The sequence below is a fragment of the Balaenoptera acutorostrata genome, chromosome 20 (assembly GCF_949987535.1).
Source record: "Balaenoptera acutorostrata chromosome 20, mBalAcu1.1, whole genome shotgun sequence".
Lineage (NCBI taxonomy): Eukaryota > Metazoa > Chordata > Mammalia > Artiodactyla > Balaenopteridae > Balaenoptera > Balaenoptera acutorostrata.
In genome coordinates this window covers 10,331,240-10,347,270 of record NC_080083.1, presented here as the reverse complement: position 1 = coordinate 10,347,270, position 16,031 = coordinate 10,331,240, and the positions used below count along the sequence as shown (strand labels likewise).

The window sequence follows — 16,031 nt, the reverse complement described above, 5'->3', positions numbered from 1 at the left end:
CTCCTTTCACCTTCGTGAGGACCCCGCTAAAATGAAGTCGGGCTGTGTCCCCCAAATTCAAGGAGTTGTGCCCGAAAAAAGTCCTGCCGGCTCCAGCGTCCCCCGCCCAGCGCTGCCGGCCGCCCGCGCCCCACTCCCCCGGCCGAGGTCACGTCAATCGGCCCTGCTTCCGCCTCCGGGACCCCGCATCCTGCCCCTCAGCGCTGCTGCTCCTTCCGGGACTTCCCGGCAGTCCGTCCCTCTGCCTGGCTCGGGGCCCTGGAAGCCGAGTCCCTCCAGCCAGCGCCCCACCCAGAGCCCCACGTGTGCTGACCCCAGGTTCTCGTCCCGACCCCGATCCCCTTAATTGGGAGGCCCCGCCCCGTGCGCAGTGACGTTGGACGCCGCTGTCAGCCGGCGCTGGGGGGGGGTCGGTGTGGGGTAGAATGGCCGCTGCCGCCGTCACCCGCGGGACCCCGGGAGGTAAGAGCCGGGGCCTCTCGCCCGCCTCTCCGCCCCCGCGCCAGGGGGCGCAGCTCCACCGGTCCGGACGTTGCGCGCCGCGCCGGGGACCACCGGCCCTCTCCCGGTTCGCCCCCACTCCCCGCTTCCGTCCTCCTTCCCCGCGCCAGGGGGCGCAGCTCGGCGCAGGGCCCCACGGCGGACCTGCCGGGCCGGACCGTCCCGGGGACCCCCGCACCCCGGCACCCGCACTGCCCCTTGCCCGCCACGCGCCCGCAGACTTTGCTCCGCATCTCCTGCAGGACATCCCTCCGTGCGGGAGGGAGGCGGGACCCTCCCACCTCGGAGCGTCTCCGGGGACCACCGCCCCGCCGTGGGGGGGCCGCCCCCGGGCCCGCTTCGCACCCTGGCCGGCTCCCTATCCCGGACTGCGCACCTGCGCCCTAGGGCGGAGTCCTTACCCCAACCCAGGCTCCAGTGCTCACAGCCGAGCTCGGACGGGCCTCTTCCCCCTCCCCATCCCCGGACACCTGGTGGAGCCCGCGCTGAGAGCATCCTCCAGCCTCCATCGGTTCCCCCAGGAGGGTGGGGGCTCAGGCTGGAGCCAGAGTGGTAGATGGGGTAGAGTAGGCCTGGAGGCCGAGGGAGACAGAGGCTTTGGGGAGAGAGGTGCGGCGGGGTGCACAGGGCGGTCAGCCTCAGGATGGAGGATGGGTTGTCCTGAGGGTGGGTAGCTGGGTCCTGGTGTCTAGCCCAGATTCTACCAGGCCCTGACCAATCTGGAGGGAAGGGTGTAGGTTAAGATCAGTTGTCAGATATGCCCTTCCCCTTCGAAAAAATCAAATAGAGAAGTAACTTAGGGTGTGTCTTCTGAGGCCTAGTTCTCCACCCGGACTTAGATCTCCTGCCCTCCCCCCAGCATCCAGGCTCTCATTTGCCAAAGCATCCTCCAAGAACCGGATGTTCTGAGTCCCAGCCCCAGGACCTGACCCCACCGTAGCCCCAGACTCGCAAGAGCCCAACGCCAGCCCCGCCGGCCTTTGCCCCTCCCCCACCCTGCCGGTCTCTTCCTGATTACTCTGTTCTGTTGTGTCTCCCACTCATGTTGGTTCCTGGCACCATGTCTGGGTTCTCCCTCTCCTCCATTCCCTGGCTGTACTCTGACATCATAGCCCAGCCCCTTCCTCTCGCTTCATCATCTTTCTTAGATATCACGACCCAGTTCTGTACCTGGTCTCCCACCTCATCCTCCTCATCCTGGATAGTGTGGAGGCTTCTGCCATGACCTTGTTCTCTCCCTTCCCAGCACAGACTCCCCCTCCCCCCGGCCCCTCAGGCCGGGGGTGACCTTGCCCCCTGGAGCCCTCACCATGAATACCAAGGACACCACCGAGGTTGCTGGTGAGTTCACAATCCAGGTTCCCAGTTTGGGCACAGCCTTTTTTTCTCCCCAAGTGGTGGTGACCTTCTAATTCTTGGATCTCTGCTCTCCTTGTCATCATTTCATCCCACCCTCCCACCCTGCCCCACCCCACCCCGCCCCATGCTCTGGATTTGGCCCTTTTCCCCTGGATTATCACAGGGATATCAGGAGCAGCACACTAAGTCCTCCCTTTCATCCCCTCTAGAGAACAGCCACCACCTGAAGATCTTTCTACCCAAGAAGCTGCTGGAGTGTCTTCCTCGCTGTGCGCTGCTGCCTCCAGAGCGGCTACGGTGGAATACAAATGAGGTTTTCTAGGGAGCCTGGGGGATTAGGGCGTAGCAGGTCCTGGTGGGCTGGAGGAGAGTGAATGGGGGTCTTGCTGTGCCTGTCGACATTCTCTAGGCTCTTTGAGGATCATAGGAGAGGTATAAAGCCCTGCATCTTGTAGTAGCTTGCTTCTCCTTGGCATATCCACCTGTGTAAAGATACTACCTACCACTTACAAAGTATTTCCTACAAACCAAGCACTCTGCTCCGTACTCGTCCTGCATTATCTCCTTCAGTCCTCCAAGGACGCTGTAGAGCAGATGCTGTTGTTATCCCCGAGGTATAGATGAGAATGACCAGGAGGCCAGCCTGAGACTTTGGAAAGGGGATACCCACCTGAGTGCCTCTTCTCCTGCAGGAGATTGCATCCTACTTGATCACCTTCGAGAAGCATGATGAGTGGCTATCCTGTGCACCCAAGACAAGGTGAGAAATTTTGTGAAGGTGGGGAGTGGCAGAGATCCTGGGTTCTGTACACGGAACTCGAGGCCAATCCTTCCCTCCTCAGGCCTCAGAACGGCTCTATTATCCTCTACAACCGCAAGAAGGTGAAATACCGGAAGGATGGTTACCTCTGGAAGAAGCGGAAGGACGGGAAGACCACCCGAGAGGACCACATGAAGCTGAAGGTCCAGGGCATGGAGGTAAGCGAGGCCTCCAGCTCACCTGCCCTGGCCCTCCTTCTCCCCACTAGCTGGGTTCCAGCCCTGCCAGGGCTTGGTGACATTCTCTGTCTACCACCCTCCCAGTCACTCTTCCCTTCTCACTCACTTTGGATCCGCTAGGTGGTTGCTTAGCCCACTCTCTGCTTCCCATTTCCCTCCATGACCCAATTCTCCAGGACTTAGGCCACACCTCCCTCTGGAGGACACAGATGCCCAATCCCCTTACTTCTCTTGCATTTCCCGGAGGGGTCCGAGTACTGACCCTCTAAGCACAGGTTTCTCTTCCCTCAAATCATTGCTCCTCATCTTGGATGTGTTGTTGCCATGCTCTCTGATTTTTGGATAGTCCCATATGGCAAATCTGGGCCTTGTTGTAAGGCCTTGGCCCCACTGTTCCCTCCTCTCCGTCCCGGGGTGACTTGGGGTGCTGGGATTTGAAAGGTGTGGGGAATAGGTGGGGGTGGGTGAGGGTTAAAGAGGAACTGGTGGAAAGATTGGGATTCCTGCAAAGGGACTGAACAGAGGAAGAGTTGGGGAGCAGACTAGCCCTCCCCCCACCCCAGCCTGTCTCCTGGCAGTGTCTCTATGGCTGCTACGTTCACTCTTCCATCGTCCCCACATTCCATCGGCGCTGCTACTGGCTGCTCCAGGTGAGGATGGAAGAGCTCAGGGAGACAGAGTCTACCTGGCTCTTTGAGGGAGGTGGGGGTCTGCAAGAATGAAGTGGAAGGATGACTAGGTTCTGAGTGGGAAAAGGCGACTGGGAAGAAGAGAAAGGGGTTTGGGGATGGAGAGAGCCAGAACTTGGGGGGTGAGGTTGGGGGTGGCTGGGAAGAAAGTGAGGACTAGGAGGCTGCACCCCTGGGCAGCAGGACCCCATAGCACTCTGCGTGTACCCTTGTGCTCTCAGAACCCTGACATCGTCCTTGTGCACTACCTGAACGTCCCAGCCCTGGAGGATTGTGGAAAGGGCTGCAGCCCCATCTTTTGTTCCATCAGCAGCGACCGTCGAGAGTGGCTCAGGTGGTCCCGGGAGGAGCTGTTGGGACAGCTGAAGCCCATGTGTAAGGCAGCAGGGCTAGGACGGCTCTCAATGGGGAGAGTGGACATAGGGAGCTCCCAAAGGGGCCAGGGTTCTATACTCAGGAGTCTGTGGGGTGACCATTTCCCCCCAAGCCAGGAGGGGTCTTTCCTGGGTGGGTGGGTGGGTACCAGGGTCCCTGATGTGATCTAAGGTGTTGGAATATGGAGGGCAGCTGTGAGCTACAGGTCAGAGCCGTCTTGAGGCTGCTGGCCTCTGTTCACCTGGCCAGAAGTCTTAGAGCATCTCAGGTGCTTGGAAGAGCCATTAAGGTTCCCTGGTGACTATTTTGTGGGGGTCCCACAGCACTTCCCCCCAACTCTCCTCTAGTTCATGGCATCAAGTGGAGCTGTGGGAACGGGACAGAGGAGTTTTCTGTAGAGCAGCTGGTGCAGCAGATCCTGGACACCCACCCGACCAAGCCTGCACCCCGAACTCATGCCTGTCTCTGCAGTGGGGGCCTTGGTTAGTGACCCCTGACCTTGGAACCCTCCTCCCTCCTAGTGTGCTGCCCTTACTCACACCAGGGGGGATAGCTGGGATTTGCATGCTTATTTGCATGTCTTTTGCATGTTCCAGAAAGATGGGCCAGATGAGCAGAGGCCTTCCCATCTGCACACTGCCCAGTTCCTTTTACTTGATTCCTGGCAGCCCAGGCTCTCTATTTGCTTTCTTCATATAGCAGCTCCTGGCCACCCCAGCACTACCACTTACACACAGACTTAGCTTTATTCTTAGTTGGTACCCATTTGCTTCTGTTCTTTTGTCCTTTTTCTATGCCTTTACCTATTTCTCTCAGCTATTCCGCCAAGCCCTCAATCCTCTCCTGCAGTGCTCCTCCAGGGGGAGGGAGGGGGAGGAGAAATATTTCTGCCGCCTCCCAGTGGCCATAATCAGTATGGCACCTCTGGTATTTAGTGACATCTCAGGAAATGCATGAAAACTTTCCAGTAAGGGAAGGCTGGAGAAAGATGTGTTGTATCCCTTCTCTCCCCACCACCCCTTCCACTGCAGGTTCTGGGAGCCTTACCCACAAATGCAGCAGCACGAAACACCGCATCATCTCTCCCAAAGTGGAGCCCCGAGCTTTAACCCTGACCTCTGTCCCCCATCCCCATCCCCCTGAACCCCCTCCACTGATAGCCCCACTTCCCCCAGAGCTCCCCAAGGCACATACCTCCCCATCTTCTTCTTCCTCTTCCTCCTCTTCCTCCGGCTTTGCGGAACCCCTAGAGATCAGAGCTAGCCCTCCCACCTCCCGAGGGGGTTCTTCGACAGGAGGCACGGCTATCCTCCTCCTGACGGGACTGGAGCAGCGAACTGGGGGCTTGACGCCCACCAGGCACTTGGCTTCCCAGGCCGATCCTAGGCCTTCCATGAGCTTGGCTGTAGTCGTAGGCTCTGAGCCCTCTGCCCCGCCAGCTCCTCCCAGCCCTGCCTTTGACCCGGATCGTTTTCTCAACAGCCCACAGAGGGGCCAGACATATGGAGGAGGGCAGGGGGTAAGCCCAGACTTCCCTGAGACAGAGGCCGCCCATACCCCCTGTCCTGCCCTAGAGCCCGCTGCTGCCCTGGAGCCCCAGGCAGCTGCTCGGGGTCCCCCTCCACAGCCCAGAGCAGGCGGGAGAAGAGGAAACTGCTTCTTCATTCAAGATGATGACAGTGGGGAGGAGCTCAAGGCCCAGGGGGCTGCCCCACCTGTACCTTCACCCCCTCCTTCACCCGCACCCTCACCTTCCCCCTTGGAGCCATCGGGCAGAGTAGGAAGAGGGGAGGCCTTGTTTGGAGGAACTGGTGGGGCCAGTGAACTGGAGCCCTTCAGTCTTTCATCATTTCCTGACCTCATGGGAGAACTCATCAGTGACGAAGCTCCGAGTGGCCCTGCCCCAGCCCCCCAGCTCTCTCCTGCTCTTAGCACCATCACAGACTTCTCCCCAGAGTGGTCCTACCCTGAGGTGAGTCTCAGGCTTCTCTCCTCCCTCTTGCATCCCTCTTACCCCGTGGTCTGTGACCTAGTTTCCCTCCGTTCCCACGGCTGCTTAGTTCTCTTCCCAACCTCTATTTTTCGTAGAGTGTAGCTCCTTTCCTGTTTTCATAGGCCCTCTGACTAACCCTTTCTCCCTCCCTCCTCCTTCCACCTGTGAATTGTGATTGCATGAGTCCCTCAAGTGCCCCAGGGGACTTCATTCCTTGGTGACTGTTTCATGGGGTGGGGTGGGGTGGGGTGGGGCCGGGGAGGGACTGGGACAACTCAGCCTGGAGAAGAGAAAATACAACTGGGATGTGATTGCAGACTTTGGCAAGCTGAAAGACTGTGTTCAGCAATGGAGAAGTTCTGCTTTTTGCTGCTCCAGGGAGGGAAAGCAGGAACTTCAGTGGGGGTCCAGAGGGGGCCTGAGAAAAGGACTTCCTTCCAGTGACAGCTATCTGCAAATGGGTTGGTAGCCTTGGGGGAGGCAATGAGTTCCCCATTTCTGGCAGATTCAGGTAGAGAACAGGAGTGTGGGGAGAAGGGACAGTGGGTTGAGTTCACTCCACTGGGTCCTGTCCAATCCCTGCACCCCAGACCCAGGGGTGTACAGAGGACAGTAGATACTCTCTCAGGGTCTGAATGAATGAATGAGTGAGTGAGTGAAGGGCTAATCAACAGAGAGAGCCCCAGTCACACAGCTCTCTGACTTCCGTCTGCAGGGTGGGGTCAAGGTGCTCATCACAGGACCCTGGACAGAGGCCGCCGAGCATTACTCCTGCGTCTTCGATCACATCGCAGTGCCAGCCTCCCTTGTCCAGCCTGGTGTCTTACGCTGCTACTGTCCCGGTATGGGGGCTGGGAATGGTAGGGGAAGGGACTAAGAGGACAGTTAGGACTTCCAGGAAGCACTGGGAACAAACGTGTTGGGTTGTTGCTGAGAGTGGAAGGACCTCATCCAGTCCTGGGGCTGAGCCCTGTGGTCCGCCAGCAGGCAGATGACTCTGAGCTTAGGTGTCAGAAGGTCTAGTTCTGGTCTAAGAAATCTACTTCTTAGCTGACTGGTGAGCTTGGGTAAGTCTGTTCCTTTTTTAGGTCCTTGGCCTCCCCTCCTGTAAGGTCAGGCATTTGACCCAAGGAGTCTCTAATGTCTGTCCAGGCCCTCTGGCTCCAATCCAGGGAGTTCTTGGGAGAATGAGAAGGGAGAGATGTTGGTCTCCTCCAACCAGTCTTGGGACTGAAGGACATTGGCTTCTAGACCTGTGCTGTCCAATATGGTGGCCATTAGCCACATGTGCCTATTGAAATGAATTAAAATTAAATAAAATTTAAAATTCACTTCTCTCTTTTTTTTAAATTAATTAATTAATTTTTTTCTTTGGCTGTGTTGGGTCTTCGTTGCTACGCACGGGCTTTCTCTAGTTGCGGTGAGCGGGGGCTACTCTTCGTTGTGGTGCACGGGCTTCTCATTGTCATGGCTTTCTCTTGTTGCGGAGCACGGGCTCTAGGTGCGCAGGCTTCAGTAGTTGTGGCACATGGGCTCAGTAGTTGCGGCTTGCGGGCTCTAGAGCTCAGGCTCAGTAGTTGTGGTGCACGGGCTTAGTTGCTCCTTGGCATGTGGGATGCCCTTCCCAGGCCAGGGCTCGAACCTGTGTCCCTTGCATTGGTAGGTAGATTCTTAACCACTGTGCCACCAGGGAAGCCCTAAAATTCACTTCTTCCATCACACTAACCACATTTTGGGTGCTCAGTGGCCACGTGTGCTAGTGCTACCCTATTGGACAGTGCAGATGCAGAATGTTTCTATCACTGAGGAAAAGTTCTTTTGGACAGCCCCGGTCTAGATGTCATTGCCAAGGCTCATCTCTGCCCTTTTGCCACCAACTTTGCCCCTTACCCGGCACTCAGCAATGTTGCTGTGGGACCCTAAGGACCACTAGAGTGACAGGTTGACAGCTTTGCTGTCTATGAGTGTGTCCTCTCCCAGTCTCAGCAGCCCTGGATTGCAGGAGAGGGGCTGAGACCAGAGAAGCTAGGAATTGGGAGTCTCAGCTTCTGGTCTTGGGGCCAGGGCCTGGTGGTTTCATTCTCAAGGCTATAGACATTGAGACCCTGGGAAAGAGCTCTTATTAGACCCTGTTGGTGAGCAGCTAATTCCTTTCCCGCATCTTAGTAACAGGGTTATGACCTCTGGATGTTGATCTTGGAGAATCAAGAGATTTCGCCATCATCAAATTGTTTATAAGTATAGGTGTTTTTTGATCCTCTGCTTCTATACTTTGGTGCTGAACAACAACATCCTTAAGTACAGGGTCTAGAATCCAAGGGGTCTCTGGCCTATAGTAGGTATTAAGTTCTCAAATGAAGGGAATCCCTCCCCAGTTAGTGCCAAGGCCACTGAAGCCAGGAGCCTCTGGGGCCCACAGCAGGGGGAGTAGGGGAGGTAGATGTGAAATGATCACCTGTGACCCTGACACAGGGGTCAGAGAAAGAGCCCAGGAAAGAGAGCCCCCTCGCTGATCCTTGACCTTCCCAGCCCATGAGGTTGGGCTGGTGTCTTTGCAGGTGGCAGGGCGGGAGGGACCCCTTTCTGCTTCTGTGCTCTTTGAGTATCGAGCCCGCCGATTCCTGTCACTGCCTAGTACTCAGCTTGACTGGTTGTCACTGGACGGTGAGTACCTAGCCCTCTGCCCCCACAACCTTTGAGCATGTCATGTTCCTAGACCCCTCAGGACTCAGGCAGCCACTGCCTTGCCCCTGCTTTACCACTCTTCCCAGCTCCCGCTTCACTGGTCATTTCTGGGTGAGGCAGCAAACTTCCTTCATCTCCTCTTCCCTGTAAATCTTGGAGCCAGCTTTGTCCCAGTGCTTGTCCTGTCCTCTGCATCTCAAAGGATGGGAGGGGCAGCGACAGGGTCTAGAGCAACATACACAGAATACACATGAGTGTATACGTGTACCTAAACACGTATTGAAACTTTCTTATCATTTTCCCCTCTAATTATAAAGATAGCCATTTATTATAGGAAATTTTGAAATTATAGAAAAGCACAAAGTAGAAAATGAAAATTAACTATAACATTGCTCAGTAACATACACCACCTTTAATATATTTTCTTACAGAGGTGCACATACATACACACGTGTACGTGTGTGTATTTGTTTAAATCCAGAACTGTGTTTGTCCCTTTTACTGGTTATCCCTCCTGTGGCTTTCAGAATTGTTTCTCTCCGCATCTGCTTCTTTCTCAAGGTTTGCTTGTCTCCGTCTCCTCCTGTCCCTATCTAATCTGTGCTTTACCATCTCTCCTGTGGGTCTCCTGCCTCCCTCTTCTTTCCATTTCTCCTTGGACCCTTGTCTTAACTTCCCCTCTTCCTTATCGCCTGTTTGGTACATCCCCCAGCTCTCCTTTGCCCTTTCTCTCCTCTCCTTGTTTACCTCTTCCACACTCTCCTGTCACACCTGAGTCTCTGCTCATCCCTCTCCACCTCCTCCCCACTGTCCCCTCTCTACCTTCATGCCCTTCTGTCCTGGCATCTCAGAACATCCCCAACCTGCACCGGTTTCTCTGTTTCCCCATGGCTCTGATCCCCTCCTGCCTCCCCTCCTTGTCCTTGTGTGATCTCAGGAGGGAACAGATATAGCTTGGGATGTGTGCATGTGCGCGTGTGCATTTGTGCACGGGGTGGGGGAGGAGGAGGAGGAATGGACGTGGCCATCCGTCTCTGTCACCTCCCCTCCCCGCCATCCTCTTTGTGGACAGCTGCGGGGGGCCAGGAGGAGGGGGTGGTGCTTTTCAAATCACAGTCTCTGAGCTCTTTGGGGCAGTGGTTAAGAGAGAGGAGGGACCCTGGAGTCCTTGAGCCCCAGCCCACTACAGAGGTAGTGTCTGGGGCAAGAAGGGACAGAACTGTCCACCTGGGAGAAGGCTGGGAGTGAGTGTGTGTGTGATCTGGGGCAGCTAGGGCTGGATTCCCTGTGGGGAGTCCTACTGTCTGTGTCTTCAAGGACACAGTCTTGGTTCTGGATTCAGGTCCTAGGTCGATGGATAGTATGAAGACCCCTAGTTTGAGGACTGGTCCTGGGGGGCTGTATTCAGAAGATGGGTGGGTAAAGGGCCGTTGTTTGGAGAGGAGGAAAGGATATGATTGTGTCTTCACCACCCAGACTCTGGAACAGGGTCCAGTTTTGGTGTCCAGGGCATCCCCTAGCCTCTGCCCACTGAGCCCCCCATGTCCACTCCCTCTCAGACAACCAGTTCCGGATGTCCATCCTGGAGCGACTGGAGCAGATGGAGAAGCGGATGGCAGAGATTGCAGCAGCTGGGCAGGCCCCCTACCAGGGTCCTGATGCCCCTCCAATTCAGGTACCTCCATGAGGAGGGCACTCTACGGTAGGGAGCAGGGGGAGGGTCTTCCTGTAGAAATAGGCTCTAGTGTGTGACTCCCCTCGCTCTCCGGTCCCCAGCCAGTCCTCCTCCCTGCTCCCTGACGTCATCCTGCTCCCACCCCCGCCCCGCGGCAAGAGTGGCTATTCTGGGCACCCTCTTGGCATGACAGGCTTCAGACTATTTCTGGCCTGACGGAGGGTGGAGGTGAGGGAGAGGGTGGGGGAGGGGATCCAGGGAGTTGGGGCTCAGTGCTCTGGGGGTCCCAGGTCTCGGAGGGAAGAAGGCTGGGGGAGGACTCTGAGTTCTGAGGGGGAGAGGTCATCTGTGGATATGGCACTGATCTGAGCCAAAGTGAAGGCACAACATGGGCAAGTGGGTGTGAGGTCTGGCACCTGGAGGAAGCTGCCTGTGGGGGGGAGGGGACACCCAGGAACTTGAACTGGGAGGACTGATGGGCCATCAGAGATCCGAGTGGTGGGAACCTAGACTGGGACGTGTGGGGAGAGGGCAGAACTGGAAGCTGAGAGGACAGGCGCGGGGTGGCTAAGGCCATGCCAGGCTGGGGATGCTCAGGTCTCTACCTAAGGGTCTGTGCACCACAGGATGAAGGCCAGGGGCCCGGGTTCGAGGCACGGGTGGTAGTCTTGGTAGAGAGCATGATCCCACGCTCCACCTGGAGGGGTCCTGAACGTCTGGCCCATGGAAGCCCCTTTCGGGGCATGAGCCTGCTGCACCTGGCCGCTGCCCAGGGCTACGCCCGCCTCATCGAGACCCTGAGCCAGTGGCGGTGAGCCGGGGCCAGCGGGTGCAGGGCGGGGGTGCCCAGGGACTGAGGAGGAACTGGAGCCCTGCCATGGGAGCTGGGGTCACTGTGGAAAGGAAGAGGGGCTGGAAGAGGGTTTGCACTTGGGGGAGTTTTAATGTCCCCAGACTTACAACGCTGACCTCTTGACCTCCTTACATTCATTAATCTCTTTGACTGCTTATCCCACTGACCTTAGTGCTTCCCAGTCCCTTCGACTCTGAAGTTCCTACTGGGCGCCCTTTCTCCCTAACTGGACCCTGTTGTCCCTTTCCCAAACCCTCCAGGAGTGTGGAGACCGGAAGCTTGGACTTAGAGCAAGAGGTTGACCCACTCAACGTGGACCATTTCTCTTGCACTCCTCTGGTGAGGATGCTGGGTTCTTGAGTGCACGTGGGCAATGGGAAACGGGAACGGCTCTTCAAAGGGAAGATCCTCTGAGGGATACAGGGAAGGAGTGAGGATGGGCCCCGGGCCTCACCTCCACCTCCACCTCCACCCTCTTCTCCTCAGATGTGGGCTTGTGCCCTGGGCCACCTGGAGGCTGCCGTGCTCCTTTTCCGTTGGAACAGACAGGCACTGAGCATTCCCGACTCTCTGGGCCGCCTGCCCCTGTCCGTGGCTCATTCCCGGGGTCACGTGCGCCTCGCCCGCTGCCTTGAGGAACTGCAGAGACAGGAAGCTTCAGCTGAGCCCCCGCTTGCCCTGTCGCCGCCCTCCTCCAGCCCAGACACTGGTGAGGGTTTAAGAGGGGACTGTGGGTGGGAGGACAGGCCAGGGGAAAGCCAGAGGGTGGGAGACAGAGTGCGAGAGGAGGCAGCGGGGATGGGGAGGTAAGAGCAGCAAGGCCAGGGAGGTTGAGAGCAGCAAGGGGGCAGGTGGCGTCTTCTGTCCTCACCCCCTTCCCTCACCTCGCAGGTCTGAGCAGCGTCTCCTCGCCTTCGGAGCTATCGGATGGCACTTTCTCCGTCACATCAGCCTATTCTAGTGCCCCGGATGGGAGTCCTCCCCCTGCTCCTCTGCCAACCTCTGAGATTACTATGGAGATGGTCCCAGGCCGGCTCTCCTCTGGTGCCCCAGAGGCCCCCCTACTCCTCATGGACTATGAAGCCACCAACCCCAAAGGGCCCCCACCCTCACCGCCTCCTCTCCCACCAGCCCCAGATGGTGGGGCTGCTCCAGAGGAAACTGACAGCCCACCAGCTGTGGATGTGATCCCGGTACCGCTTATGTTGATGGAATTACGAGGGCTAGAAGTAGAGTGGGGCGCGGGGTGGGGTGATGCCGACCATTCCATGAAACAGAATCAGTCTGGCTGCAGTTTGGGAAGAAGGGGCCATTTACCCTCATTTAGGGACAGGCACGTTTACCCTCTGCTTAGCTCCTGTCAGAGCTTGTGACTCAGAAGTCATGAGGCATCCGAGGTTAAAAATTTTGGGGAATATCTTCAGTTAGAGCTGGGCTGTAGGGGTTACTTGTTGATCCACGAAGGGACAAGGTTCTTGGGGAACGAGAGCAATGGCAGGAAGTTGGGAGGAGTGAGGCGCAGAGAGGTTGGCAAGATGGAAGCATCTGGCAATGACCTGGGGCAAGGGGGTGGGGGTGGGGTGGGGAGGCTTGCACAGGGTAAGAGCTAAGAGAGTCTTGTGGAATGAATGAACACAGCGAGAGAGTGAATCTTCAAGTGCAGCAGCACAATCCTCCGCTAGGACTGGGGACATATCTGCTTAAGAGAGGCTAACGGATTAACTGGGTAGCACTGGAGTACAAAAAATGTAGACAGTTCCACAAGGTAGGCTGCTTTATGTGTGGCCAGCAGGAAGTGCTGCAGGCTTCAGGCCTGGAGCAAAGGCAAGGCTGGAGCCATTCAATAGGGTGTCATGTGACTGGCAGGCTCTGAGCTGATTCTTGGAGCGTGGGACGGGGTGGCGGGCATGGCCAAGTCTGTGGGAGCTGGCATGGGGCAGGCCGGGTGGGACAGTGGGCAGTCAGCCTGGAAGGGTAAGCCCTTCATTTGCCCAGCTCCTGAATCCCCATGTGGTATGTGTCCTTCCTAGCCTATGTTTTCCATGCCTCAACACAGAGGGCTGTACTCCTGAGTGGGACCTCAAGAAGTATAAATGAATCTGGAACACTGGCGGAGAAAGACAGGGTTAGCAGGGACAGCCGTCCCTGAGGCCTCATCGTCTGGTGCTGAGAGGAGGAACAAGATAGAAAGTGGACTGACGCTATGGCCTTGGCCGGAACAGGCCGGAACAGCTGGCAGTCGGGGCTCCTTGAGGCTCACCCAGCTTCTCCTCCATCCAGGTGGACATGATCTCACTGGCCAAGCAGATCATCGAAGCCACACCAGAGCGGATTAAACGGGAGGACTTTGTCGGGCTGCCTGAGGCCGGAGCCCCAATGCGGGAGCGGACAGGGGCCGTGGGGCTCAGCGAGACCATGTCCTGGTTGGCCAGCTACCTGGAGAATGTGGACCATTTCCCCAGCTCAGCCCCTCCCAGGTGACCAGCTCAGGACAAAGCCTCCACATCCTTCTTCAGAGGAACATGGGAGGGAGGGAGGAAGCTTCCTCATGGCCAGAGCTCCATCCTGGCTCAGGCCCCAGGGCTTTTGAAAAGGGGATTGGCACTGGCTGCTGAGTTCTGAAGTCACTCTGCAGGCTCTGTTGCTGGGGCTGTGCCTTCACAGCAGTCTCCAGGTGGGAGAAGAGGGACTTCAGATGCCCCACGGCCTCCCTTCTCCCTGTCCCTGCAGCGAACTGTCCTTTGAGCGGGGTCACCTGGCTATCCCTCCGGCACCTTCCTGGGCAGAGTTTCTCTCTGCATCCGCCAGTGGCAAGATGGAGAGTGATTTTGCCCTGCTGACCCTATCGGATCACGAGCAGCGGGAACTGTACGAGGCAGCCCGAGTCATCCAGACGGCCTTCCGAAAGTACAAGGTCAGGGGGCTGGGCGTTTCAGGGGATGAATTACACAATCTTGAGTGGGGAGATTACAGGTTCCCAGGACTTTGGGAGGGACAACAGTCATCCACACAGGCCTGGGATGGGGTGAAGGGTCAGGGGACCCCAGGCAAGTTGGAAGGGCAGGTCAGATGTCCGTTAGGTGGGCGGTTAAGTGCTGAGACCTCCTTCTCTCCCCTTAGGGCCGGCGGCTGAAGGAGCAGCAGGAGGTAGCAGCAGCTGTGATCCAGCGCTGTTACCGGAAGTACAAGCAGGTGAGACCGTCTTCTCTTGAAAGCATACCCACCAACCCACACCCACACACACCCATTCCAGCCCAGAGCATCCAGAATGCTGCCGGAGCCCTAACTCCCCTTCTCTCTCCACAAGCTGACCTGGATTGCACTCAAGGTATTAGGCGTGAGACCTGGGTGTGAGGTTGTCTGTGATGGTTCAGCCTTTCCATGAGCGTGTGGATTAGAGAAATAGACTTGCATCAACTGAACTTGGGGGTGACCCTCAGGGGTTTGGGTCTCTGTCCATTTCATCCCCTGCCCCTCCTCCCCACTCCTGCAGTTTGCACTCTATAAGAAGATGACCCAGGCGGCCATCCTGATCCAGAGCAAGTTCCGAAGCTACTATGAACAGAAGCGGTTTCAGCAGAGCCGCCGGGCGGCGGTGCTCATCCAGCAGCACTACCGTTCCTACCGCCGCCGGCCCGGGCCTCCCCACCGGCCCACGGGCACCCTGCCTGCTCGCAACAAGTACGGCGCTAGCCCTCCAGCCCTTCGGCCCTCTCTGCCCACCCACTGTGTCCATGCCCACTGCCCGTGGACTCCCGACTCATCATCCTGCCCCCCTGCCTTTCCTTGCCAGGGTCCCTAAGGGGCGGAGGGCAGGGGATGCCTGAGTGTCGTGAGAGGTCTCATCTTTTCTTTCTTCCACCAGAGGCTCCTTTCTCACCAAGAAGCAGGACCAGGCAGCCCGGAAGATCATGAGATTCCTGCGGCGCTGCCGGCACAGGTGCTGCCCTTTCCCTCACTGGATTTGGGCCTGCCACCTCCCCCACCCCACCTCCCCGATCTGCGGGTCTCCTCTGACTCCTTCCTTGTTTCTCCGCAGGATGAGGGAATTGAAGCAGAACCAGGAGCTGGAAGGGCTTCCCCAACCCGGACTGGCCACCTGACCTCTCCACTGCCTTTCTCATCACCCTGGGGGCCGCTTCTTGCAGTCTTAACAGGGACAGGGCTCTCTGGGGGAGGGGGAGCCCCCTGTCGGCAGCTTTCCCATCACTTCTCTTGGAGCCCGTCCTCGGTCTCCACCCCCTCCCCCTCCGAAGTGCTGAACTCCCTCTCCCACCCCTGGCTCCTTCTCCTCTTCCCTCCGGGTCGTGCCCCCCCTCTTTTAGTTCCTGGCTCCAGAAGACCCACGCCCCACATACCTGCATCTTCAGCTGTGACCTCCGGAGCCCTGCCTGCCCCTTCTCCACAGCTCCCTCCCTGCCTGTACCCACCTCGGCCCCTTCCTGACTTGCCTTATTTATTTGTTCGACGCGTCTCTGAATGTATCCGCCTCGGTCCCAACTCTGCCTTCGCTACGCGCACGCCCCTCGTGTTTCAGGGCTGACCGTGCCCCCACCCCGACTCCGCATGTCTGCGTCTGTTTCCTCCCTTTCTTGCCCTGTCTTCCCCCGTCACCCCGACAGACTCTGACCACCAACCTCCGGGCCAAAGGGGGGTGTATATAGGAACGCGTTGCGGAGTCCCGCCCCGTCCCCGAGGGGAGGGGGCTTGTACATAATGTAACATACAGAGTATAGTGAAGAATCTATTTAAGGCGCCGCAGGGAGGGCTGCACGGCCGGGCTTGTGGCTCCAGGCGCGGCGGGGGCCTCCTGCCGGCTCCACGAGCACTTTCTACTTGTGCATGGGCTTGGTTTCTACGAATTGCCATTAAACATCGCTGCACCAGCCAGCCTCCGGCCTC

General features: G+C 57.7%; 1 protein-coding gene across 8 annotated transcripts; it reads left to right on the top strand.

Moving 5' to 3' along the window:
* The first annotated feature begins 267 nt into the window (after positions 1-267).
* Positions 268-16,015, top strand: CAMTA2 (calmodulin binding transcription activator 2). 8 transcript variants are annotated; one of them, XM_057535925.1, is made up of 23 exons: positions 268-462; positions 1,748-1,842; positions 2,070-2,173; positions 2,553-2,620; positions 2,703-2,838; positions 3,423-3,509; positions 3,770-3,923; positions 4,271-4,405; positions 4,955-5,895; positions 6,632-6,758; positions 8,446-8,580; positions 10,161-10,276; positions 10,903-11,087; positions 11,390-11,468; positions 11,616-11,838; positions 12,021-12,322; positions 13,410-13,606; positions 13,860-14,043; positions 14,250-14,321; positions 14,437-14,457; positions 14,623-14,810; positions 14,995-15,069; positions 15,169-16,015. In XM_057535925.1, the coding sequence occupies exons 2-23, from the start codon at positions 1,812-1,814 to the stop codon at positions 15,230-15,232; spliced, it is 3,624 nt and encodes a 1,207-aa protein (XP_057391908.1). In that variant the 5' UTR covers positions 268-462; positions 1,748-1,811; the 3' UTR covers positions 15,233-16,015. The 8 variants fall into 8 exon arrangements, with proteins under 8 accessions (XP_057391908.1, XP_057391912.1, XP_057391909.1 ...); XM_057535926.1 differs by having other exon boundaries at positions 269-462; positions 3,438-3,509; XM_057535929.1 differs by lacking the exon at positions 3,423-3,509.
* The last annotated feature ends 16 nt before the right edge of the window (positions 16,016-16,031 follow it).